At 43.9% G+C, this 27,768-nt stretch overlaps 1 protein-coding gene across 5 annotated transcripts in view; it reads left to right on the forward strand.

Annotated features, from left to right (window-relative positions):
- The first annotated feature begins 7,381 nt into the window (after window positions 1-7,381).
- PLA1A (phospholipase A1 member A) overlaps window positions 7,382-27,768 on the forward strand; it is a 32,883-nt gene continuing 12,496 nt past the window's right edge. For 2 of the 5 annotated variants that reach the window (XR_003118105.1, XM_025375873.1), the window contains exons 1-7: window positions 7,382-7,520; window positions 16,281-16,482; window positions 18,300-18,477; window positions 18,998-19,106; window positions 22,544-22,645; window positions 25,561-25,650; window positions 27,574-27,741. Coding sequence is in view for 4 of the 5 variants with exons in the window: in XM_025375873.1 (XP_025231658.1) it covers window positions 7,448-7,520; window positions 16,281-16,482; window positions 18,300-18,477; window positions 18,998-19,106; window positions 22,544-22,645; window positions 25,561-25,650; window positions 27,574-27,741 (922 nt within the window). In the remaining variant the exon portion in view is untranslated. Of the gene's footprint in view, window positions 7,521-9,798; window positions 9,933-16,280; window positions 16,483-18,299; window positions 18,478-18,997; window positions 19,107-22,543; window positions 22,646-25,560; window positions 25,651-27,573; window positions 27,742-27,768 lie in introns of those variants that run through there. The other 3 variants (XM_025375874.1, XM_025375876.1, XM_025375875.1) reach the window with 3 other exon arrangements.

The following is a 27,768-nucleotide window of genomic DNA, read 5'->3' on the forward strand; positions in this document are numbered from 1 at the left end:
GGGACTGGAGGGCAGCCTACCATCATTTGTTTTACTCTTTGGGCTTGGGGGTTGGAAAGAGTAACTCCTAGGGAGTAGGGGAGGCTCTTTCCATTTGGGGAAGGATAAAGAAGAGAGGAAGAGAATATTGCTGTGTGTCAGATCATTCACAACAACCCATGAATAGATGAAGAAATTGGGCTTAGAGAGGTTGCCATCTGTTCAAAGTCACTCAGGATGAGATGGAGCTGCGGTTTAAAACCAGGTCTGTTTCTCGTACAAAGGATGGAACCAAACCAAGGTGCTTTTCTCAGTCTCATGCAGCACTCACACTTCTGACACCCAAAGGTGTGGGAGTTGTTTCTCCACGCACCAAGCAAGTGTCTAACAGACGCCAAGTGGGTGTCCTCTAATTCAATTCTGATGGTATCTTCTGGATGATAGCATCAGATTCCACAATTTAAGGCACAAGACTGCCCCTTCTCACCCATACCACTGCTTCAGATGTTGACCACAAGTCCCAGGTTCTGGCCTGTGCTTCTGACCAACCAGCTGTAAATCAGAGTTCCCACAAAACCCTACTCAGGTTTGATTAATTTGATGGAGTGGCTCACAGAACTCAGGAAAACACTTAGTTTACTGGTTTGTTAAAAGATATTACAAAGGCTACAAATGTCTAGCCAGTTGGAAGAGATGCACAGGGCAAAGCATGTGGGAAGGGGTGTGGAGCTTCGGTGACCTCTCCAGGTATACCACCCTTTAGGAAGCTCCATGGGTTCAGCTGTCCAAACCCAGTTCTTTTAGGTTTTTATAGAGGTTTATTGTGTTGGCATGATTGACTAAACCATTGGCCATTCGGAATCAACTCAGCCTTTAAGCCCCCACCCCTCCCTGCGGGTCATGAGGTGGGTGGGGACAACAGTTGCAACCCTCTAATCACATGATTGATCCCCCTGGCAACAAGTCCCCATCCAGAGGCTATCCAGGAGCCCACCGAAAAGTCCTCTCACTAGAACAAAAGATGCTCCTCTCACTCGGGAAATATCAAGGGATTTAAGAGTTCTGTGCCAGGAACCAGGGTCAAAGACTAAATATTTGAACAAAAGATTAGCACCCCTATCTACAAGGGTTTTAGCAGCTCTGCATCAGAAACTCAGGGGTAGAGACCAAATACATATTTCTTACTATGTCATCATAGCACAGTCTTTAAAGCCCATTTTCTTTGTACACATTTTACTACATTCTAATTGTTAGCTGTTTAAGTATTAGAAAATCATCCCTTAGGTCAAAATGGTATAATATGGTGACAGTGTAAGCCTGTGCTGTCTTCACCTTCCTACAATTAAGTGGTGATGTCAAGAGGAAAGACTAGGTGTGGGTTTGAGATCCACATTTGGCAGCAGGGGTAGGGAAGGGACAGAGTGAACCCAGGAAAAATTGTGAAGTGGGCAGAGAATCTTCACTCTCCTCTCAGGCTTTTTCCCCTTCTCAGGCAGTTCCCCCACCTCTGCACTCATTTTGCCCCTTAGCCACAGTGGAGACCCCACCCAATGCTTTGGACATGATCTAGACTTATCTGTTCACACTGTGATTGGTTATATCTGTCTCCACTTGCCAAGGTCCTTCACTTTTGTGGGCCTTGAGGTCATTGTCTCTACCAACTGGTGGCCTCAGGCAAGTGACCCCTTTCAGGGTATTTGAGCTTGGAGCCCCTGGACTTCCAATACTAACACCCAGAGAACATGAGTCTAAAATGGGGTTGTCTGACTTGGAGATAAGAGCAAAGAAAGAATCTTTTGGTCTCCCAATCTACAGAGTTGTGGATAGAAACATGTACTTACTAATAGAGAGCCATGCTTCAAAGCGGTGTTTCTCATCATTTTGGCTGGTATATGGACAGCCCTCCTCCCCATTGTCAATGTCAGCAGGTGAAAGTGACACAGTCCATCTGTCGGCCCACTTCAGGGGCTGGCTGTGTCTTCTTACTATATCTTCCTTCTAAAATACACTTTCTATTGGAGACTGCTCTAGTGGAGGTGACATTCTGGGGTGAGGTGGACTCTCTACTGTCCCTTATTCCACCAGCCCTGAATCCAGGAGACCTAAGAGGAGGGTGCTCTGAAGGTGTGAATTTTTTCCTTGTTGCAGGAACATGGTAATTGCTATGTAATTAGGACTAAGAAAAGGCATGCTCTGTGATCTTTTCCAGAGAGCCACCATTGAAACCTGGCTCTGCCACCAGATGCCTCCAAGCCTCAGGTTGCTCAGGACTAATGTAAGTTGAGGCTAATAATGCCCACCTTGAGAGTATGGTGAGAATGAGAGTAGGTAGCATGAATTCAGCAGAAAGGATAAGGACCTGTTGCTGGTGGTAGTTTTTCAAATTCAAATCCATGCTATGCCACTTTGTGCAGCCTTGGGCAAGTTATTAAACCTTGCACTGCCTGTTTCTGCACATGGAAAATGGAGTTAATAATAGTATCTACCTTGTGGGATTGTTGTACATTTTACACAGCATAGTATCTAGCATATAATAAGCAGTTAAACAAAAAATGGAAAAAGATATGTTAACATATACTATCTACATATTACTGGTGGCTTTTAAAAAGTGTATCTAGGGTCTTCTTTTTACCAAGCTGTCATGAAATGAGAAACCCAGGGAAATTCCCAGACAACCACCTCCAGCCAGTTTCTTCTGTCATGTGGGAAACTTTTGACACAACCCCGGGTGCTCACAGGGCCTTCTTTCCCTTCAACCTTCTCACAATACTCCCTTGCCATAATGCACACCCAAAGATAAGCCCTTAAAGTTCACAATTTTACTTTGAACTTAAGTGATCTCAGAGAATAAACACGAAACCATTGAATTTTAGTATCAAACTGTCATTTTAAAGCTACAAATAATTTTCAGCCCTCTCAACAGTTGCAAGCTTGGCATCACCGGCAGGGTACACAGCTTCTCTGTTCTGGCAAAACCACAAGTGACCTTTTTGTCTGGGCTAATGTAAAGCCGGTCTCTACTTATTCTTTCTGGAAAAACAGAGACAGAATATAGATGTTTTAAAATGAAGGCTTGGCGTATTAGGGGCATGAAATGTTCTCTTTCTCCGTAAGGTTTTAGACTGTCCTGTGTGAAAAGCAGGTTCACTGTGATTTGTCTGAGTCTTGGGAGACAGAATACCTATGCACACAATAAGTTACAGGAATCTGGCTTGTTACTTACAGCTAGGCAGCAGACCACAGAAGCCTGAAATTCATGTGAGCCAGTCTCCCAAGGCTTAGGAAAGCTGCCTGGGGCACACAGAGCCTCATCTGCACATGCCCACTTGCACCACAGCTGAGGACCCCCAGGAAGGCAGCCCATCCTGGGTTTTATACTCAAGGGAAACAAGAATCACTGAGCTAAAGCATTGAAGGATATCGTGTAGTGGGGGGACTGGAACAGGTCCCAGGATGTTGGATTCCCAGCACATTCTACAGTTATTCTTGAGAACTATAAGCCAGAAAACTGAAAGAACTGGGCCCAGTCCAAGACCTTGAAAACTGTCCTTCACTATACTTGTATTTTATGACTTGTTCTGAGAAGGTGCATGTGTGTGTGTGTGCGTGCGTGCATGTACCCATGTTCACATGCAGGGCATATAGGACAGCAGGAGTGGAGAGACTCCATAATCGTGCTCTTCACCTCAAATGAGAATCTGGCAAAAGATTGGACTTTCTGAAAATCAGGTAGGATAAGGGCTTCAGCCATTTTGGGTTGAGCACTAAAATTTCATGACACATTCTATCTGATGGAATTCTGTGCAACCTTAAAAGAAGGATGAGGCAATTCCAAAGTATTTGGTTTAGTGTGAAACTCAAGGTTCAAAAGAGTTTGTGTAAGAATAGGCGTGGTGGCTTACACCTAGAGTCTGAGCACTTTGGGAGGCAAAAGCGGGAAGATGACTTAAGCCCAGGAGTTCAAGACCAGCCTGGGCAACATGGCAAAACCCTGTCTCTACGAAAAAAAAAAAAAAAAAAAAAAGAAGGAAAGAAAGAAAGAAAGAAAAATTAGGTGGCCATGGTGGTGTGTGCCTGTACCAGCCACCTGGGAGGCCAAGGTGGGAGAATTACTTGAGCTCAGGAAGCCAAGGCTGCAGTGAGCCATGATTGCACTGCTACACTTCAGCCTGGGTGACAGAGCAAGACACTGTCAAAAAAGAAAAAAAAAAGTAGTAGGTCAAAAGAAGGGTGTAAAAATCTAAAAAGCCTGAGATAGAATATCTTTAGGAGAATGTGCAAGGAAACAGTGACATTGCCTGATTTCTGTAGGATCTGGGAAACCTGGGGGAAGGAGATGGAGATTTATTTTTAACCGTGTTTTTGTATTTTTTTAAAAAGTGTATACGTGTAGAGCTATTAAAAAATGCATGTTAGGCCAGGTATGGTGGCTCACACCTCTAATCTCAATGCTTTGAAGTTGAGATGGGAAGATTGCTTGAGACCAGAGGTTTGAGATCAGCGTGAGCAATACAGCGAGACCTCTATCTCTACAAAAAGATTTTTAAAAATTAGCCAGGAATGGTGGTAGGCGCCTGTACTCCAGGCTATTTGAGAGGCTGAGGTGGGAGGATCACTTGAGGCCAGGAGGTTGAGGCTGCAGTGAGCTGAGATTATACCACTACACTCCAGCCTGGGTGATAGAGCAAGACCCTGTCTCAAAAACAAACAAACAAACAAACAAATAAATAAATAAATAAAATTAGCTGGGTGTGGTAGTGTGCACCTGTAGTCTCAGCTACTCAGGAGTCCAAGGCAGGAGGACTGCTTGAGCTCAAGAGGTTGAGGCTGTGGTGAGCCATTATCACACCACTGCATTTCAGAATTTTGAACATTGATTCCCTGGTCACTTGCTCCTTGTGTGCCTGGATCCTAGGCAAATAGAACCATCGGACTCCACTTTAAAATGGGTGAGTAGGACCCCCTCTCTAAAAGAGGGGTGGGGACTGACCAGCACACCCTACCAGTTGAACAATGCCTTCCCCTAGCAAATATTTATTGACCACTGACTGTGTAGCAAGTACTGTGTTAGGTACTGGGATATCTCAGTGAGCAAAACAGGCCAGGACACTGCCCTTCTGAGGCTGACGTTCTCCTTGGGGGAGACAGACAGCATACACTGAATATGAACTGTGGCTCTCTCAGTGTCTCCAGGTAGAAGGGTCTCATCCTCACCTTCTAAAACATGTGATCTCACTTTTCAGAAGGACGAGGTTTAGTCCAGTAAAACTCTTGCATATCTTGTTTCGCCTTGGCCCTCTCAGGCAGTGTCCCTAGGCCCCTGGCCTATCTGAGCTTCAGTTTCTCCACTGGTGAAATGGACATGGCTGTTGTAAGTATTAACAGAAGACTAGCGGTTCTAGCAATCACCCGAGGAGCCTGCTGGAGCTGCAGAGTCCTGGGCCCTGTTCCAAAGATTCTCATTCTGTGTGTCTGGAGTGGGTCCAGCAATCTGTCCCAAGTCAATTGGAAGGTTGTGAGGCAGGTGGTTCTGGAAGGGACCACTCTGATCCCGCTCGGAGAGCACTGTGCTAGGTGTTGGATGTGAAAGAAAGTGAAAGTGCTCTCTCAGTGTCAGCTGTGTTCATGCCAGGCACAAGGGCACCTGGGATTAACTATCTCTGGCCACGGTGTGGGCGGCCAGGAAAACAGCCCTCAGGTCTCCTGCTGTAGGGAAAATGATTGACTGACAGCTCCAGCTGCTGCCTTCTGAATCTACCTCTGTCTTTGTGCTGAGGTTGACCCCAGCTAATGACTAAGCAGGATGTGGCTGCTAATGCAGGCTCATTTCTACAAAACACAGATCTGCTGTCACAAAAGACTTTGGCCTGAGGAGTCCCCATTGGCCTGATCAGAATATTCTAGAAACTGTCCTGCAGCACGAGATTCTTCCTATGTAATCCTCTGTTTCCTGCCCGTTCTCTTTCACAGGTGTCAGATGTGCACCACAACCTAAAGGCTCTTCCTGCCTTCTCTAGCACCTTTTATTCTTTACAGGTGTTAGTCCGATAAATCTCTTGTATATCTTGTCTTATCTTGGCATCTTCTTCTCCGAGGACCTGAACTCATACACTCGGCTTCATCTCTAACATCAAGACTGCTTTCAGTAGTGACCTCTGCTGTGCCCTACTTATTGTCACACTCCTGCCTGGTTGCAGCAACACTTGAGCAGTGAGATCGTGCACACAAGGGGAAGTAAGGGCTAGCCCCTCCAAAATAATCGTATCCTGTGTTCAGCCATGATGGCATGGTCCCAGTGCCTCTTCAGGAGTTGTTGCTGTACAGTATCATTGCTCAGAGCATGGATTCTGAGGCTGGCTCATCCTGCTTTAAATCACAGCTCTGCATGATCTCAGGCAAATGACTTAAATTCTCTGTGCCCTACCAGCTGTGTAAAACACAAATGTTTGTACTTAATATACATTACTTAACTTCTGTCACAGAGAAGTAATTTGTACTTATCTGTGATTATTAACTGTGTAATTATCACAGTTAAGTAATTTGTACTCAATACAGTAGTTATTAATACTCACCTCAGAGAGTTATTGTTCAGAAAAGATGATCCTGGCCCTGCTGGTGGGCTGTCTGCCTAACAGCAATGTGTTATGATTTAGGGAATGGCAGACAAGTGCCCCGCCCTCCGCCCCAGCCCCACTGACGTGCCTAGAAATAGTTCTGTGGTTTCTGCCACTCCTTTGGGTGGAGAGGCCATATGGTGCTGGAACCACCTTGGTTCCAGGCCCGGCTCTGCCACTTCCACCAATGTGATCTCTATAGGTCATTTTCTTTTCTAATATTCAGTTTCTTTGTGAATTCAGGAAGTTGAACATCTCCAAAGCTGGACTTGACTTCTAGCCCCAAGATTCTACAAAATGATAGTACTCTCCAGAGGGAAACTTTATCTTCTTCCTTTCTGTCTATTAAATGGACACTTAAAATATATTATTATTTTAGTCCTGTGCTAGGCACTGCGGATTAAAAAATGAAAAGAGAAAGCCTTTGCTCTCAAGTCACTCAGAATCTTCTAGGGAGACACACATGTCCGCAGATAATTCCAACACGATGAGGGGTTTCTGGTCACCCAGAGATGAAGGACTTCTGCCTTGGTTATTAGTAACATCCTATCATGGGAAGTGGGAGAGGTACAGGAAATAGTTTCCTGATCATGTTTGGCTCAAAGAGGAAGGACAGTGTGTTTCAATGCACTCTGGTTAACAAAAAAGAAAGTGTATTTATTTTCATTGAGAAGAAGAAACCGAAAACTCTGGCATTTAAATAAATAAGGAAGAATTTATTTTTCCTTTTCAGGTCATGAGGCTAGTTAATGATTAGTGAAATCCACGTGGGTGTTTTCTGAGAGGCTGGGTTATGTGATCTCTGTGGCTTTAGGGAATTACTCCATACCAGCTCTGAGATTTCCAGCTCAGCAATGCCCCCAGGTCCCTGGAAAAGCCGCTTCTGGGTGGGGGGCCTACTTTTGTGGCTCAGCGTTGGAAGTTCAGGTAAGCCAGGGCTCAGGCCTTGGGAGGAACTTATTTCAGTCAATGATCATATATCTCCAACTACTTACGCAGTACCAACTTTTGGAAGGTCCCCTAAAAGCCTTTTGCCTCTTCTGAGGTGAATTTAAAAGAGTAGGGGGGGAAAAAACCCTTTTATCATAATCAGAATGATGGTAAACAGGTCACAGAACCTGAACTTTCCCTGGTTATCCGATTCATTTTTTCTAAAACCCACATAAAAAACCCCTTTCACCTTGCACAAGCCAGGACTCACTGTAAGAAAATAAAATTTGGTTAATTCTAAGATATTCATTTTTCATCCCATAAATATCCACCATTCTAAGATATATTTAATTTTAAAATTTAGGTTTTCCAAACTAATAACGATTTTGTCACTGAGATTGTTAGATGCCCTTTCTAATCCGGCAACCTAACTCAAGTGGTTCGTCATCCCCGCTGGGTGATGGGAACTAGTCCCTGCTAACCCCAGATGCCCCTAGGAAAACTTCCCTCAGATGCCAATCTGCATTTATCTTTCCCCAGTAAAGAACTGACGCACTGATCCCACTTGCCTAACATAGCAAATTAACCTGCTCTGCTTTGGGTTCTCAGAAGTTCTCAGGAGACTTCTTCTCACTCTGGTGGTGACCTCACCCTTAGAAAAATCCCCTCCCTCTGCTCCCAACAGCAGGCTGCTTTTCTTTCTTCTCTGCCGGACATTTAATTCTCATTCCCTGGCTCTAGAATATGTCATTGCTTCTGCCTGGAGTTGCTCACATCACCTTTGGATTGATTTCTGTTCTTTGCATCTTCCAAGGGGGCTTCTGTATTCCTATCTCCCTTGTATTCATTATTTTTCTGCTCAACACCCCTCCCTGCTACAAAGTTCCACTTAGGTGACTGCATGCTCTCCTTGCACTCATGGCTGGTTTCTCAGAGGTGCTGTTGAGCTCTGTATGTGCTTTCTCCTGCCTCAATTATTTGTTCCTAAAAGGCGAGGATTTGAGGTTTCTGTCTCTTTTAGCATACTTAGTGCTGTGCTCTGTATACCGCAGATGTCCAGTGAATGTTGCTGCATTGCTGCTTAGAGGAGGCAATGGGTTGAGCTGATGGGAAGTAGGCTCTGTCTGGGTCAGGCTAACCCTGACTGGAATCCTGGCTCTGTTTCTTTGTAGCTATGTGACCTTGAGGAAGTGGCTTTCTTTACCTGTAGTTGGAGATGATCCTTACCAGATAGGAATGTTGTAAGGACTGAATGAGATCATCTGTGCACAGGGTCTGACTTTTGCAGTTGCTTATTCCCTTACGATTTTACTATTAGCAAATGGTTGTCTAGGCTGATGGAAGTGGAGGGAGCAGGGCTGTCATGAGCCACCTTGGAGAGAAGGTGGGAGGTATCGCCTAGGAGAGCTGTGGGTCCCATTCTGAGAAGTGGGCTTGGCAGGCCCACTTTGTCCCTGCTCAGGAGCCCCAGGCCTCCTTAGGGGCTGGAAGGCATTTACTAGTTGTCCCGGTTTGAAGGTTGAGGAGTGGGAGGACTAATAGTAAATTGGCATCAATCTCTTTTTGGAAGCTCACCTGTCGGTAAGCCTGGGGTCTCTGTCACACAAATAAGAGAAGCTCAGAAATTCGGAACCAGGTAGCAGGGTTAGGATCAGGGCAGAAGCTGATCAGGTTCCAACCACATATGTGGGAACCACTCTAGATGCTCTGGGCAGGAAGTGGGCTTATGAAAACATGTTAGCAGGACCTGGGTATTTCCTTGCCCTGTCCTCTTGCCTTTGTCTCTCGTGTCTTTCTTTTCACACTTACCCAGTGAAGTATTCTCTATTTCCCATCTGCTTCTCTTCCTTTCCCACTGTCAACAGCAACAATATTTATTTAGTTAATGTTCCTTATTCTTACTTTTAGCAGTGCTATCTCAGAAAGTAAGTAAGTTGATGGATAGGCAGTGTGTCTGTGTGTGTGTGTGTGTGTGTGTGTGTGTGCGTGTGTGTGGCTGGCAGGGATAGAAATATGCCAAAGGGAAAAGGAAAAAGGATATAATTGTCTTCAGACAGCCTAGATGAAGTAGGTGGAAATAAAGAGGATGCCGGATGCAGAGAGCTCAAGGTAAAGGAAAGGAAGAGCTCAAATGATCGGGAGGGAGGAGGTTCAGGAGGTATCCAGGTGCCTGCTGTCACACAAGGGCAGTAGCTGACCCACATGGGCCTCTTGGAAGTTCAGCCTCCACTCACTTTCCTGACTGTGTGCCCACACAATCTTTCATGGCAACCCCAGTCACACCCAGCTTTTCCTTGGACTATGGAGCTTGCGATTGTTGAGCTCCTTGATCAACCTGGCCCTTGAGCTTCCAGGCCGGCTCAGGCGTCCTCTCCTCCAGATGGGTGCACAAGTCTTCCTCCATCTGGGGTAGATGGCCTTTCTGTGTGTTCTCTCAGTACCTATGTTTCCTGGTCACAGATCTTACATCCCTATTTGCTGTGGGGCTTCTGGCTTATTTTCCCCTTCTCCGCTAGACTTTGAGCTCCCAAAGGACAGTTATGGCTGGCGTCTTCTTCATCCTGGAATCCCCAGAGCCTCACCTAGGCCCTGACACACAGGACACATTCAATAAGCCAAAGGTCTTGGCAACTGAGAAGAAAGAAATTGAGCGGGCTGCAGTCCTCATCTCTACTTCCTGACATTAGGGCAGATTGATTAAATGACACTCATCCTGAAACAATTCAGCCAAAGAAGGGTTCCAGAGGTTGGCCCATTTCAAAGACACTCCTGGCTGCTGATGCCTCAATCCACAGGTCATCTGATAGCACAGCTCTGTCTGTGGGGAGCCCGGAGCTCAAGGGGGTGGCAGGAAGTTCAGGGGCCCGTAGTGCTGAGCTGGCGGCAGAGACAGCTGAGTAGAAGCAGCCTGTGACACCAGCTTCTCCAAGGCCAGCCTGGACCTGAAAGTGGTACTGCACCCTGCATGCATGGCAGAGCCACTCTCAAGTCAGCTACTGGGAGAGGGCCTCCGCCCTCCTCCCCTCCTACAGTGTCCTCCTGAGGAGCCTGGAGAAGGGCACCCGCTTCCCGACACATGCACCAGTGGTTCCTCTGTCATCTCCACATTTGATAAAGTGTCTGATATGGTTTTGTGCCAGCTCTGTCACTGCCAGAGCACCCATCCGTTCTTGGTCCAGGTCACACAATCAAAACTGTTTTAGCAAAATAACACTTCTATGAAACAAAAGCACATGGGGGATACCAATCTACAGAACACAGCTGAGAGAGGTGCAGGTGGCAGCGTAGAAGAGCACATTTTCAGCATTTACAGATCACAGAGGCCACCCATGGGAACCACCAGCATCCCAGGAGGGTGAAGGGAGCTCTGTCATATATGCCTGAGAGTCACTTCCCATTATGGTAACATGGGTGTTACCAGGCTTTACTCACCCTTCTCTAACACTTCTTCAGTGTCAAAGATTCAAGAACAGAAAACTATAGGCTCTTTTCAGACTCGGACAAGCCAGTATTTCATTCTTCACCCCTCCTTTCTATTGTTTGTAAACCTCTGGTCAGCCTGGCCAGATACTCAGCTGTCACTGTTCTTTGGTTGGAGTGGTGGCTAGGTAGAGTCAGTATCTGAATTTGCTTCCCTATTTTATCAGTTTCAAATATTGGCAATTTTCTTCTCTCCCTTTTCAAACTTTATAACTTTTATCCCATTGTATTGTCTTGTTTCAGTGGTTAGGACTAGGACCTCTAGCACAATATTTAACAGAAGCAGTGGTAGCAGACATTTCTCATCTGTTCCCAGTTCTAGATGGAATACTTCTAATGTTTCCCAGTAAATCTAATCTTTACTATAGGCTTTTAGTAGATATCCTTTCTTATGTTAAAGAGTGTTGAATTTTGTCAAGCGTTCTTTTTTTCTGCTCATCCATTGAGATGAGCATATGATTTTTCTTCTTTAGTTTGTTCATATGTGAATTGCATTAGTACTTTTTCTAATGTTAAAATAAACTTTAATTCTTTGCAAAGAATTGACCCAGCAAACCCTGCTGGGCCGTGATATACTTTGTGGTCTTGTTATCCCGGATGGATTTAGATTTGCTGATATCTTATCTTAGATTTCTGTTTATGTTCATACATGAAAGTAGCCTTTAGTTTTTCTTCTCGCCTGTCCTTGTGCAGTTTTGGTATGTTGGATATTCTCATAGAATGAACTGGAATCCTGTCTCCCATTTTCTATTCCTGGAACAGCATGTGTAAGCTAGGGATTGCTGGATTTAGAGAATTCCTCTGTAAAACTCTCAGGCTTCTTAGACTTTTTTGAGGGATAGTTTTGAAACTAGTGTTTCAATTCCTTTATGCTATAGTTTTACATTGGATTTTCTGTTTTTCCTTTCTTGACTAAGTTTTGGTAAGTTACATTTTTCTAGGAAATTATCCATTTTCTAGCAAAATATCAGTATTTTCAGTTTTGGGGTACATATAAACTTTTTTATGGTTTAAGGAAATCTACTGTCTGTATTTATATCCCCTTTTTATTCCTGATATTGTTTACTTGTACCTTCCCTTTTTTCTCTTATTCTGTCTTATCAAAAGTACATCTAGCTCATTATTCTTTTTCAAGAGCCAGTTTTGAGTACTGGCTCTTCGTGTGTGACAGCTACTTCTTTAGGCAGTAGAGTGAATAAAATGGATTTTAAAAATCCCTGCTTTGTTCAAAAGTACATTCTAATGTGGACTGACCACCAATAGACAATAGTATAATAACTTGGCAAATTCCATAGTAGATTAGAAGGTGATGATTGCTAACAAATAGACCAGGGTAAGGAAGATTGAGAGAAATGAGGTGAGGAACACAAGCAGGTTACAACTGAAATAGGATGTGAGAATAGAGAAGAGAGCACTTGACAAGCAAAGACTTGAAGGAGGGGAAGGAACTGCCATGTAGATACATAAGGGAAGTGCATTACAGGCAGAAGGAATGGCCGGGCAAAGACCCTCAGGCAGGAAGCCATCTAGAGTGAGGAAGGGCCAGGAGAATAACTGGCTGCAAAAGTGAGTGATTTTAGCATAAGGCAAAGGACTCTTGGAGTGGGGTGGATTAGCTCAGTTAGGGCCTTACAGTCCATTGTTAGGACTTCTGGTTTCTATCTGAGTGAAAAGGCTTGGACACTTTTGCACAGAGATGTAACGTGACTCAACTGACTTAAAGAAAAATCTTGACTGCTGTGTTGCAAATAGACTGAAGGGGCCAAAAGAGAGGGCAAGAAACGCAGTTGCAGGCTATGGCAGTGGTTGTGAGAGATGATGATGGCTTGGACCAAGGTGGTGAGAAGGGTTAGATTCCGAATATTTCATTCTGATGTTCAAGCTAACAGAACTTACCAATTGTATGTGGGAAGTGAGGGACAGGGAAGAGTCAAAGACATCCCAGGCAACTTTGCAAAGCCTGAGAAATTGTAATGACTAGTTGCTACCAATGTTGCTCATATTTCCTTATTTTCTATTTCTTCCATTTCAACTATTACCTTTATATTTCTTTCCCTATATTTTATTTGGGATTACTGTGGTATTCTTTTCTGAGTTAAAATATTAACTTATTTAATCTAAGTCTTTCCCTTTTCCCCCCTAACATTTGCATGTAAGGTTATACATTTTTCCCTATTAAAAGGTAAACTTAGGCGCATTAAAATTTTAAAGAGATTATTTGAACAAACAGTGATTCATGGTTTGGGCAGCTTCACATTGCAAGTGGCTCAGGGCTCCACCAAAGGGGTATGAGGAAGAAATTTTATAAGGTGCCTATGGAGCAAGGCAAAGAAAATATTTGATTGATTAAGGTGGAGCAGTACCTTAAGGTCCCTAGGTTAGTTGGCAGCTTCTGAGTGCTAAAGCTTAAGCCTCATAGGACATAGCTGTTCACTATGAGTTGAGGTTTGGTGAGCTTCTATAGGAACTCAAGCACTAGAGCTGCCTCAGTCTAATGGCTTCCCAAGTAATTATTTTAACAACCCAAGTGCTGTTTTAGCCACTCTTTGCAAGTTGTGATATGTGTTGATTTTATTGTCATTTAGTTTTTAACATTCTATAGTTTTCATTGTGATTATTCTTTAACCCGTACATTCCTTAAAAGGTTAAAAGGGTGTTTTTCTGTGGGTAGGAGTGTAAATTAGTATAGCCACTATGGAGAATAGGATGGAGGCTCCTCAGAAAACTAAAGATAGAATTTCCATATGATCCAGCAATTCCACTACTGGGTATATATCCAAAAGAAAGGAAAGGAAGTCAGTATATCAAAGAGATATCTGCACTTTCATGTTTATTTCAGCACTGTTCACAATAGCCAAGATATAGAACCAACCAACCTAAGAACCCATCAACAGATGAATGAATAAAAAAAAGAAGATGTGGTATATATACACAAAGGAATACTATTCAGCCTTTAAAAAGAAGGAAATCCCGTCATTTGCAGCAACATGGATGGAACTGGAGGCCATTATGTTAAGTGAAATAAACCAAGAACAGAAAGACAAATATCACGTTTTCACACATATGCAGGAGCTAAAAAGGTGGATTCATGATGATAGAGAGTAGTAGATTGTGGCTCCCAGAGGCTGAGAAGGGGAGAGAAGTTGGGAATGAAGGGGAGAAAAGAATATATGTATATTTATTATCACTGAACTGTACACTTAAAAAAGGTAAAGATGATAATTTATATATTTTTTTACCTGAATATAAAAAATGTTTAAAAATCTTGAACAAGTTTCAGCAATATATGTCCATGAGGAACTGTGCCCAGGAGCTTCTCTTTGTGTGGGCTGGTAAAAATACCACAGGCACATGGGATGGGCTTGTCTTATTGGAAAAAATGGGAGGGGGTGTTTTTACATTTCCAAATGTATATTAAAATAATTTTTGTTATTGATTTCTAGTTTTATTACATTTTATTTAGATGATATTGATTCTTTGGTGATTATTTGGGCCTGCTTTGTGACATATTATGGTTATTTAAAAGGACTCAGACTCTCTGATGGATGAAGGCTTCCCTATGTGAACAACAGAGCAGATTGACTCATTAATGTGGTTCACGTCTCATGCTGAAGCACAGTCCTTTCATCTTTTCTTTAAAGAGCCAAACGCTGGGGGAGGCTGATAAAAGGATGGAGTCAGGTATTAGCTCTCTCATGTGCTGTGGGAGTTCAAACCGCAGGCTGAAGAGCTTAGGGCTCGCACTCTCAGAGTGGGCTTCTTCCCAGGAGCCTCCAAACCTGTCTGCTTGGTCTGGCTCTGCAAGGGGATTGGGGATAAAGTTTGGGGCTCAGAAGCAGTGATGGGGAAACCTCTAGTCTACCTCAGCGATGCTCCAGAAGGCCTCGTGGCTTGAGGTATTCTCCACACTCACAGCACCATATACCAGAGCATCCCAGATCCACACCCCGGTTGTATATGGGCTCCCAGTTATCTCTGATAGCAGATGATCACTCCAGAAACCTAAAGTTACGTCTTCTTTGACAAAGGGGCCCACACAAACCAAAGTCTGCAATCCGGACCTCTCCTCTGAACCTCTGATTCTGTGAATCACTTTGTCTGGTGGCAGCAATGCTGTGTGGGGCTCTGTTCTGTGGGTCAGCGTGCACCCTGCTGCTCCTGCTAGTCTCCCTGTGGGATGCATGGAAGTCAGGGACCACACCTCTGCATCACAGAAGTGGGGATCAGGGTGGGATGCTAGGTATTGAAAATGGGCCAGATTTTCAGCTCCCTGGGAAGCAGGAGTTTCACGTTGCCTTTTCTGTTCAGTGTTTTTTAAAGGCCTGCAGTTATCTTGGCCAGAGAATTTCCATTGTAAAGGTATCTATTGTAAGGTGCTGTGAAGTAGATGGGGCTTGTTAAGGCTCTTCTCTACCATCTCTCTAGGCCATGGGCTGGGCACTGGAAGGCTATGGCAGGGCTCTTGACTGCTCATAAGGACAAGAAGTGATTAGGCGGGGTTAAGGGGTTGGAAATCCTTCTGGGACAGAGTGTTCAGACTAGAGTGAGGCTAGTCCCCAGGGCAACTGTTCATTTGGCTGACCAGGGTTCTATTTAGACTTCTCTACTAGTTTGCTAGGGATGCCATTATGAAGTGCTGTGGACTGGGTGGCTTGAACAATGGAAATGTATTGCCTCACAGTTCTGGAGGCTGGAAGTCTGAGATCAAGATGTTGGCAGTGTTAGTTCCTTCAGGGCAATGAGCAAAGGATCTGTTCCAGGCCCCTGCCCTTAGCTTGTAGATGGCCACTGTCTCCCTGTGTCTTTACATTGTCTTTCCTCTGTCTGTGTCCAAATTTCCTCTTTATATAAAGACAATAGTCATATTGATTTAGGCCCACTCTGTTGCACTCCTTTTAACCTTTGTAAAGACCCTACCTCCAAATACTGTCACATTCTGAAGTATTGGGGGTTAAGATTTCAACATATGAATTTTGGGGGATGAGACTCAGTTCAGCCCAGAACAACAGCCATTTCACCATGGCCTTTAAGCTCATCTAGTTGAGCAATATCTCTTCTCTTGCTATTTTGTCCTCAGGCATGAAAAATATTCACAGAGTTTCATTACAGAAGTGATGCAGGCTGTAATAAATGAGTGATTATTGCACTAAGTGATGTATAATAAACCCCATGACTGCAGGCCCCTGTTTCTTGTTTCCTTCCAAGGTTGTCTTTCTTCCTTCTAAGAACAGATGACCTCACCTTTGGATGTTTCTCGTTTGTTTTATTTTCCTCCAGGGGATGCACCTCCTACCCCACAGCCAAAGTGCGCTGACTTCCAGAGCGCCAACCTTTTTGAAGGCTCCGATCTCAAAGTCCAGTTTCTCCTCTTTGTCCCTTCGAATCCTAACTGTGGGAAGCTATTAGAAGGAAGCAGTGACCTCCAAAACTCTGGGTTCAATGCCACTCTGGGAACCAAACTAATTATCCATGGATTCAGGTGGGAGTTAACTAACCAACAGGACCTCTCAGCTACGAATGATCAAGTAACCATAATACCATAAGAAGTTAGTGGGGAACAAGAGGAAGAATGAGTTTACCAAAGGTCACATGTTCCATCCCTCATGTCCTGCTGTCTTTGATGGGTCTCATGTCAACATGCACACATGGTGTTCATTCTTATTGGTCATGTATCGTACTTCCCCAGCCAGTCTTGTCTACATACTCACAAACAGTACATGTCTGTGACTCTGGACAAATCTCCATACACAGAGCCTTTATTACCCAGGGTTGTATTTCCCCTTCTTCACTTCTTCCCTGGTTTTATGACCTAAGAAACTTCCATTTGTGGGTGCCACTTCCATCATACCCAGAGGTTATGGGTGTGATGGAGCTATGTAGTTCTCTTCTTCAATTTCTCTGACACTCTCCAGTCCACATTTTGTTGTAATATACAGTCACTGAGTCTCAATTCCAATCACCATCCTTTCTTTGAACAGCTTTTCTCCAAAGCCCATCAATAAGCCCAGAAATAGAGAAAGGTTTATGGGAGGAAAGAGGGAGAGAATATGGTAAAGTAACAGCACCATGGAGCAAGTAGAGTTCGGGGCACCCAATGAAAAGGTAGACACAAAGGCCATGCACAAAGGACCACCATTTCCTGATCTCTGGCCTGTCTCTGCCTCTCAGATCCCTGGACTCCAAGGACTCAGCCACGTTTCCTTAGGCTTCTCTTCTTGCTTCCTTGCTCTTGTGCCAAAGCCTCTCCTCTAGCAAAGCTTACATTCGACCACTTTCCAAGGCTGAGTGTGTACCTCCAACCCAGGGATAGCTAATAGAGGTGGAGAGCTCGTCAGGCGAGGCACTCTGTCTGCTCTTAAATCCCGCAACCCCATTCTCTGGCACACACCCAGTCCGCACTCCTCTGCCCGTATGAGCGTGCTCTCTTTGCTTCTATACTGGGAGCCATCAAAAAACTTATTTCCTGATCCCAATCTGTTGGGAAAGATTTCTAAACATTTTTCTATCATTTTCCTTTTCCTGGAAAACTCCCATTATACTGTAAGTTCCAGAAGGATAGGGACGATATCTTATTTGTCTTTATTTTTTGGAAAGCACCTAGCATACTGCCTGGCCCATAGATACTCAATAAATGTTTGTTGAATAAATCGATGGGTGAATGAGAGAAAGAAACAAAGAAGGAAGGAAAAAGAAGGAAAGAGAAAAGAAGAAAAGAAAGGAAAGGAAGGGAAAGGAAAGGAAGGAAGGGAGGAAGGGAGAGAGAGAGAGAGAGAGAGAGACAGAAAGAAAGAAAGAAAGAAAGAAAGAAAGAAAGAAAGAAAGAAAGAGAAAGAAAGAAGAAAAAAAGAAAATGTCCACAGAGAAAGAGCCTATATTTTAGAATGAGAATTAAGATTGCAAATCTTAACTCTAGGGCACAAAGCTATCTTTTGCTTTCCACAAATAACACAAATGGAGCGATGCAATGTATACAGTTTATGTGGTTTATGCATTGTGCAAAGGTGCCTGACAAAAGGCTGATGGGGCTGAAATCCAACCTGAGTTCTGAACCCTGGCATGAGGCTGCCTCTACCTGGAACAAAAGGCAAAGTTTTGTAATTTACACGAAGACTGCATATGTGCTGGCGGAAGGGCTGACAACTTTGGAATTGTGTCCTCCCTATGCTCCAAGTGCTGTGTAATAAACTCCTCTAGTTTTGACTTCTTTTCTGGGTTTGGGATTAATAGAGGTTTTACATGACAATGAATATCCACTTGGTGGGTAATTTCTCCATCCGTTTTTGGGCCCCTCTCTAGGGTTTTAGGAACAAAGCCTTCCTGGATTGATAAATTCATTAGAACTCTTCTGCGTGCAACGAATGCTAATGTGATTGTCGTGGACTGGATTTATGGGTCTACAGGGATCTACTTCTTAGCTGTGAAAAATGTGATTAAGTTGAGCCTCAAGATCTGCCTTTTCCTCAATAAACTCCTGGTAGGTGCAGAAGAGCTTCAGGTGAGTTTGGGCTGCGTATAAGGAGAGAGGGTCAGAAAGACAAAAGCACTGCCTGAGGAGGCTTAGGGTGGAAACAGAGTCACCGGGTAGCTTGGTGGTCTTGGGTTCAAATCTTGACTTTGCCACTCACAGCACTGACCTTAGGCAGGTTATTGAACATTCTGAGCTTCCCGCTGCTCCTCTGTAAAATGTGTCATGGCACATTGGACAGCGAATGCAGATGGCCTGGCACTTAGTTGTCCCTCAAGAGAGAATGGCCGTGGTCATTACTCACATACTTTGGGCACCAAAAGGAGAGTGAGTGGGTTGTCAGGGTGGGAAGCCCAGGAAGAGAAGAAGTGATTAATGATGAGAGTGCTGTCCATTTTCCCTCCAAAGTAAGTGTGGTGGTTCTGTCATGCCCAGGGCCTCGGCTTCTGAAGCTTTCGGGGAAAGCCTGCCACTGCGAAGGCAGCAGACTCTGTGGCCCACAGGGAGCTCACTGCCCCTGCTCTTCTAGGTGCTGGGTGTGTCGGAATCCTCAATCCACATCATTGGTGTTAGCCTGGGGGCCCACGTTGGGGGCATGGTGGGACAGCTCTTCGGAGGCCAGCTGGGACAGATCACAGGTAACATTCATCCCTGCCCATCCTCCAGGCTTTAGAGATAGAAAAGCTTTCCCTGAAAATGTCTCTTCTAAGGCAAGCAGAGGGGAGTACGGAGCCTTTGTTCTTACAATCAAGTCACCTATTACCACTAAAATTTATTTATTGTGGTTCTTTTGTATAAAATGGTGTGTGTTATTATTGCATGATTTCTAATATCAATGTGAGAGGCCATGTATTTCTTTTTCCACTTTTTATTTTTAAATTTCTTATTTAAAAAATTTTATTTTAGATTCAGGGTTTACGTGTGCAGGTTTATTACATGGGTATAGCATGCAATGCTGAACTTTGGGCTTCTAATGATCTCGTTGCCCAAGTAGCAATCAGTACTTGATAGGCAGTTATTCCACCCTTTCCCCTTGCTTTTCCTCCTCCTTTTGGAATCCCCAGTGCCAATCGTTCCCATCTTTGTGTCCATGTGCACCCAATGTTTAGTTCCCACTTGTAAGTGAGAACATGCAGTATTTGGTTTTCTGTTTCTGCATTAATTGGCTTAGGAAAATGACCTCCAGCTACATTCATGTTGCTGCAGAGGACATAATTTCATTCTTTTTTATAGCTGTGTAGAATTCCATAGGGTATGTGGACCACAGTTTCTCTATCCAGTCTGCCATTGGTGGGCACCTGGGTTGATTCCATGTCTTTGCTATTATGAATAGTGTTGCAATGAACATACTAGTGCAGGTATCCTTTTGGTAGAAGAAATTCTTTTTGTTTGGGTATATATCTAGCAACGAGATTGCTGGGTCAAATGGTGATTTTATTTTTAGTTCTTTCAGGAATCTTCAGATTGCTTTCCACACTGGCTGAACTTATTTACATGCCCACCAACAGTGTATAACTATTCCCTTTTCTCTGCAGCCTTGCCAACATCTATTTATTTATTTTCTACTTTTTAATAGTGGCAATTCTGACTGGTGTGAGATGGTATATCATGGTGTGATGATTAGTGATGGTGAGCATTTTTTCATATGTTTGTTAGCCACTTGTATGTCTTCTTTCAAGAAGTCTCTTTTCATGTCCTTCACCCTCATTTTAATAGGGTTGTTTTTTCTTGTTGATTTGTTCAAGTTCCTTATAGATTCTGGATATTAGTCCTTTGTCAGATGCATAGTTTGTGAATATTTTCCCCCATTCTGTAGGTTGTCTGTTTACTCCATTGGTTGTTTCTTTTGCTGTGCAGAAGGTCTTTAGTTTAAGCCTCACTTGCCAATTTTTGTTTTTGTTTCATTTGCTTTTGAGGACTTGGTCATAAATGCTTTGCCTAAGGCTAATATTCAGGAGAGTATTTCCCAGATTTTCTTCTAGGATTTTTATAGTTTGAGGTCTTACATTTAAGTCTTTAATCCTTCTTGAGTAAGTTTTGTATATGGTGAGAGCTATGGGTCCAGAATCATTCTCCTGCATATGGTCAGCCAATTTTCCCACACCATTTATCAAATAGGGTATCTTTTTCTCTAAAAAAAAGTGTTAATTTTTGTCAACTTTGTCAAATGTCTGATGGTTATAGGTGTGCTTCTTTATTTCAGTGATCTCTATTCTGTTCCATTGGCCTATGTATCTATTTTTGTACCAGTACCATACTGTTTTGCTTACTGTAGGCTTATAGTATAGTTTGAAATTGGGTAGTGTGATGCATCCAGCTTTATTCTTTTTGCTCAGGATTGCCTTGGCTATTTGGGCTCTTTTTTTGTGCCATATAAATTTTAGAATAGATTTTTATAATTCTGTGAAAAATGACATTGGTAATTTGGTAGGGATTGAATCTGTGGATGGCTTTGGGCAAAATGGATATTTTAATGATATTTATTCTTCCAACCCTGCATAGAATACAGAATACTTTGGCAAATATTATGCAAAAGCATAGAATATTTTTGCATTTGTTTGTGTCACCTGTGATTTTTTTTTTTTTTTTAGCAGGGTTTTAGAGTTCTCCTTGTACAGATCTTTCGCTCTTTTGGTTAGGTGTGCTTCTAGGTACTTTATTTTTGTGTGTGACTATCATAAATGAGATTGCATTCTTGATTGGGCTCTCAGATTGAATGTTCTTAGTGCATAGAAATGCAACTGACTTTTGTACATTGATTTTGTGTCCTGAGACTTTGCTGGAGTTGTTTTTCAGGTCTAGAAGTCTTTTGGTCAAACATTTAGGGTTCTCTTCATTGATGAAGAGAGACAATTTGACTTCCTCTTTTCCTATTTAGATGCCTTTTATTTCTTTCTCTTGCCTGATTGCTCTGGCAAGCACTTCCCCTTCTATTTCTTTCTGAGCCTCAGTTTCTACATCTGTAAAATAGTGGTAACAGCCCACATCTCCTTGGCCCACTGTGGAAATAAACTTTACACAGTTTTGCTATATACATGTAAAAGTGTGGAGGACTTTATGCTTCCAGAGCCACTCTCAGTTAATAAGGGACTGGAGTTGTATGGCAAAAACCCTTAGCTTCCTGGCCTTTCAGTGGGACAATTCTGGGTCTTGTTTTACAGAATCTCACAGAGGCACTCCAGTGGGGTGAAAGCCCATGGGGATATCCTACTCACTACTATTTTCCTTTATTTCCTGCCCTGCTTTCCCACTCCCTCACCATGCTTTCCGAGACTTTCTCCCAAATCTACCTTGAACTCTTGTGGCAGGGTCTGCTTTTTGTAGGGGAAGGGAAGAGACCCAAACTGAGACATGGGAATAGTAGTATTCACAGTAATCACTGTGTTATGGTGAGGACTACAGTGTGTAAAACTGCCTGGCATAAAGCCTGGTCCATAGTTACTGCTCGAAGAAATTGTAGCTATTGCTGTTACTACATGAAGGCAGTAACAAGCTTTACATTATATTAACTTCTATCAAATAATTGGTGTTATCAAGCTCTTTTTTTTTTTTTTTTTTTTTTTGAGATGGAGTCTTGCTCTGTTGCCCAGGTTGGAGTGCAGTGGCATGATCTCGGCTCACTGCAACCTCTGCCTCCCAGGGTTCATGCCATTCTCCTGCCTTAGCCTCCCTAGTAGCTAGGACTACAGGCGCCCGCCACCACGCCCGGCTAATTTTTTGTATTTTTAGTAGAGACGGGGTTTCGCCATGTGAGCCAGGATGGTCTCGATCTCCTGACCTCGTGATCTGCCAGCCTCGGCCTCACAGAGTGCTGGGATTACAGGCATTAGCCACCACGCGCAGCCTCAAGCTCATCTTAGAGCCAGAGAAACTGGGTCATTGAGAGGTTACCTCTAGAGAGACAACAGAGAGTGGGGTTTCCTGAGGAAGATGGTCCTCAGCTAATTCTCCCAACCCTTGGGTCTTTTCAGGGAGGCTCTATGATCTGCACTGGAAGTGGTGGGTGTGTGGTGGGTCCATGAATGTTCCTGCAGCTGAGAGGAAAGTGGTCCCTCATATCAGTCTCTTCTCACAGGCCTGGACCCCGCTGGACCTGAGTACACCAGCGCCAGTGTGGAGGAGCGCTTGGATGCCGGAGATGCCCTCTTCGTGGAAGCCATCCACACAGACACTGACAGTGAGCTGGGGTGACCTTCCTGGGGTGAGGGAATGAGCTCAAGGCAGCGCCTAGGAGGCTGGCATCTAGCTGTGTGACCCTGGGCAGAGATGCTCTGCCCCCTCTCTGAGATTCTGCTGCACAGTGAGGAGTTTACCAAAATGATATTGAAAGTCTCTTCTGGCTCTGTCTCTGTGACCACTGAGGTGAATGGTTGTGTTTTTAGCCACCATAGGCAGGAGGATTCTCACTCACAGACCAAAAGTACTTGGTTATGAGTCTCACTTTCTGATTCAAACAAATGCAGCAACAACAGTGTGCTAAGCAGTACTGGGTAGGGCATTGCTGTCTGGCTGACTTATGGGAAAGTCATGAAGCTTTTTTAGGATGGGTGTGCCTGGTCCCAAGGGATTGGGCCCCCGCAGGCAGGCAGGCGTGTCACAACTTCCCTCGTCCCCAGATGACAAGCTTGGCCCTTCAGTCCAGTGGAGAATAAGAATCCCTCTTCTGGGCAGGGCGCTGTGGCTCACGCCTGTAATCCCAGCATTTTGGGAGGCCGAGGTGGGTGGATCATGAAGTCAGGAGATCAAGACCATCCTGGCTCACACAGTGAAACCCCATCTCCACTAAAAATGCAAAAACTTAGCCAGGCATGGTGGCAGGCACCTGTAGTCCCAGCTGCTCGGGAGGTTGAGACAGGAGAATGGCGTGAACCCAGGAGGTGGAGTTTGCAGTGAGCCGAGATCGCACCACTGCACTCCAGCCTGGACAGAGCGAGAGTCTGTCTCAAAAAAAAAAAAAAAAAGAAAGAAAGAAAAAGAAAAAGAAAAAGAATCCCTCTTCCAGTAGTGACAGGCACAGGAAAGATTCTCCAACTCTCAACCCGTTTTGACCAACTTAAGTTCTTCTGACCAGTTGGGAAAGGCGGGGGCATTCCTCTTCATTTCTGCTCCGCAGCCAATGCCCATGAGGTCTGTGCTTAGTGTGGTGGGTGCAGGGAGAAATAACATCTGTCCCTGACCAGAGGAGCTTGCAGCTCAAGTGAGAGATGTTCACGTCTCTTTTCCTGTGGTCAGAAGTCTCTTTTTGGCATTTAAGACTCATGATTCTGAAAGAAACACACACAGTTATATTGTCCAACCCTTCTTCCCACCTTTATTTCACAGATAGGAAACCAAAGCGCACAGGCCTCATCCTAGCTATATTAGGTGAGTTAAGCTTGTTCATTTAAAAAGTGAATCCTGGCCAGGCACAGTGGCTCACGCCTGTAAGTCCAGCACTTTGGGAAGCTGAGGCGGGCAGATCACGAGGTCAGGAAACCGAGACCATCCTGGCTAACACAGTGAAACCCAGTCTCTACTAAAAAAAAATTCAAAAATTTAGCCGGGTGTGGTGGCAGGCGCCTGTAGTCCCAGCTACTCGGGAGGCTGAGGCAGGAGAATGGCGTGAACCCAGGAGGTGGACCTTGCAGTGAGCAGAGATCCGGCCACTACACTCCAGCCTGGCCGACAGAGCGAGATTCCGTCTCAAAAAAAAAAAAAAAAAAAAGTGAATCCTTTCTATCCTTAAATTTGCTAAATATGTGACTTATTAGGTACCCATTTATCTAAGCGAGGCCTCTCAGGCCCCTTCAAAGTTGGAGCCTCTCCCTGATGTGACTTAAAAAGAAAAAATTATATTTATTCAATCACTATTTATTAAGCTGCATGGCAGGTGCTGAGAATTTAGCAATGATCAACACATTGAATGAGGTCCCTGCCTACATGGAGCTTACAGGCTACATGGACCATAGGAGTCACCAAGGGAAGCCCGGACGCCCATTAGAGAGTGTCTGCAGTAGGGGTCCGGGTGAGAGATGATGGTGACTTGGGTAAAGGTGGTGGCAGTAAAGACAGAGAGAAGTAGACAGATTCAAAATATGTTTTGGAAGTAGAGTTGACTAGACTCGTGAAGGGCTGCATGTGGGGTATGAGGGAAAGGCAAGACTCAAGGGTGGCTTCTAGGTCATTGCTTAACCTCCAGGTCGATGGCAGTAAGCAAATAATACACAATCATTTTCTTCCAATAGTGACAGGTGATAGGAAGGAGAAAGTCGGGGTCTTCAGCAGCTGGGCCTGAGCCAGTCTGAGGGCTCAAGTCTGCCACAGTGGAGCATCCAGGAGTTGGTCAAAGGGACAGAATGAGGGCAGAAGATGCTCTCTTACCTCAGCTCTGGAGCCGTGTCCTATTTCCACTCAGGAGAGCACAAAGATATGTTTTAGGGGGGACTGTGGAAATGTGACCCCAAACATGTTTACCTGAACTATTACCCAAAAGGAAACTGATACTACTCAATGAGGAAATTTACCAAGTTTATAACATTTACTGAGTTACAAAACCTTGTGTTACAGGATATTTTTCTTGATTTTCTTAGGCAAATATGAGCATCTTACCAACTGAATCTCTTTGGTTCCTTTTAGCATGAAAAATCCCTTTAGAAAACTGAGAGGCTGAGGTGGGTGGATCAACTGAGGTCAAGAGTTTGAGACCAGCCTGACTAACCTGGTGAAACCCTGTGTCTACTAAAAAAAAAAAAAAACACAAAAATTAGCCAGGTGTGGTGGCATGAGCCTGTAATCCCAGGTACTCGGAGGCTGAGGCAGGAGAATCGTTGAATCCAGGAGGCAGAGGTTGCAGTGAGAGATCGCACCACTGCACTCCAGCCTGGGTGACAAGAGTGAAACTCTGTCTCAAAAAAAAAAAAAAAAAAGAAAGAAAAGAAAAGGAAAGGAAAGGAAAGGAAAGGAAAATCTGTCTGAGGGCTCATCCTGTGAAGTCTCACAGCACTTAGAAGTGACGGGGCAGACAGTGGGTGGGCTCCTGAGGTCAGAGTTTGAGGTCTGCTGCCAGCCAACTCCCTGAAGCAAAGAAGTTAATGGAGTTCTGTCTCCTTTCAGATTTCGGTATTCGGATTCCCGTTGGACACGTGGACTACTTTGTCAATGGAGGCCAAGACCAACCCGGCTGCCCCACCTACTTTTATGCAGGTCAGAAATCCAGTAAAAGTTGGTATTTGGCGACCCCAGAGATTGGAATTCACCAACAGCTGTTGTGTTGAGTCAGCCAGAATGGCCCACAGAGGGTCTGCTTGACAAGTGTCCTTTGCTATGTCCCATAATGCCTTACTCAGAGTGTATTCAAGGATGGAAGTCTTCAGAGCCCAGGCATTTGAGGGGAGGGTGTGGCACAGTCCACACCAACTGCATCCTCTACAGAGCCTTGCTTTGGCAGAAGCAAGCCATCCTGCCCAAAGCTGGTGAGCAGAAGGATCAATTCACTGCCCAGTCATTTCACCACATTTACCAACTCTAACAGTTCTCTAAAATTGTTTTCAAGATGATCTTTTTGAACACACTCAATGACCGTACATTTCCTCTCTTTAAATATAGCCTTCTGGAATGTTCTTTTTAATATATTTATTGATATATTCTTAGCATACTAAATGTGTCAAAAGCTAAGATCAATAATTATTTGGTTTTCTTATATCTTATGAATATAGCCAATATATCAGCATTTCATATAAAAATTTTAAATGCTGAGTTCTGTTTACTATGTTTTTAGTCTTGTCTTGCTTTACCAAATTTTTAACATTTTAAGGATTCCTTTGACAATCTTATTGAATAACTACTCATTGATTTTACCAAATTTATTAGTTTTCCAAAAACATGCTTCTTTTTGCAATTTGTGAATTTCTCAGCAATTCTGATAAAATAGGAGTTTGGTTTCAATGGCTTTTGAAGATTTGGTGGCATTTCAATTGGCCACTTTTCACTTTTTCTCCATAACACAATTTGAGAAGGGTTTAGTTTGTCTCTGCCCCAGTTCCCTGTTGCAGCTGGAAAGAGCTTGACCATAGAGAGTGTCCCAACCACAGGGGAAAGGAAAGTCAAAATTCTGCTTGGCTTTGGTTGCAGGTCTCAGCAACGAGGTCTCAAGGTGTAGGGAGAGTTTGAAGACCCCAGGACCCTGGAGTTGTAGCTCACCACATACTTCTTAGTTCCAGCCAATTTAACCAATGTCGAATGCTGCAAACTTAAATAGTAAATAACAATGAAACTAAGTTTTGGTAAACTGGGATATTTGACAAATTCAGCATATCAGTCATTTGGCCGGGTGAACCTCAGCACATTGGCTGTAGAGAGTGATCGATCATAAACTGCGGCTGATGCAGCAGTCTCACTGCTGGGTTGGGTATAATGAGGTTGTAAAAAATTTGTTGTATGGGTGATGATGAAGAAAGTAAAAATATGCACAAATACCCATTTTGAGAAGTGGGGCAGCATCATCAACTCTCTATATATTCCCATTTTATGAAGGAGAGTTTGCATGATCATATAAGAATCCATCTCAAGGCCAGGGCATGGTGGCTCACACCTGTAATCTTAGCATTCTGGGAGGTTGAGGCAGGTGGATCACCTGAGGTCAGGAGTTCGAGACCAGCCTGGCCAACATGGCAAAACCCTGTTTCTATGAAAAATGCAAAAATTTGTGAAGTGTGATGGTGTGCACCTGTTAGCCCAGCTACTCAGGAGACTGAGGCAGAAAAATTACTTAAACCCAGGAGGCAGAGGTTGCAGTGGACCGAGATCATGCCATTACACTCCAGCCTGGGCAACAGAGTGAGATTCTGTCTCAAAAGAAAAAAAGAAAAGAAAAGAAAAGAAAGAATGCATCTCAAATCAAGCAATTTTCTTGATGGATTATGCTTATGTATCTCAGGAAAAGTAAAATGAAAAAGTAGAATGTAGTAACCATGTACACTAATATTTTGAAAAAGTGATTTGAGGGGACTCACATGCATTTATTTACAGCTTGCTGGAATATAAAATTCAATAGAGTTTCGGTGAGCAGCACAGAGGGAATTCCATTTGTCTTGACTGAAACTTTGGTTGTGTTTTTTCTCTGTTCAGGTTATAGTTATCTGATCTGTGATCACATGAGAGCCGTGCACCTCTACATCAGCGCCCTGGAGAATTCCTGTCCACTGATGGCCTTTCCCTGTGACAGCTACACGGCCTTCCTTGCCGGACACTGTCTGGATTGTTTTAACCCTTTTCTGCTTTCCTGCCCAAGGATAGGTAAAGTGCTTCCCCTTTGACTTCCTT

This window comes from Theropithecus gelada, chromosome 2 (genome assembly GCF_003255815.1).
Source record: "Theropithecus gelada isolate Dixy chromosome 2, Tgel_1.0, whole genome shotgun sequence".
Taxonomy (NCBI): Eukaryota; Metazoa; Chordata; class Mammalia; order Primates; family Cercopithecidae; genus Theropithecus; species Theropithecus gelada.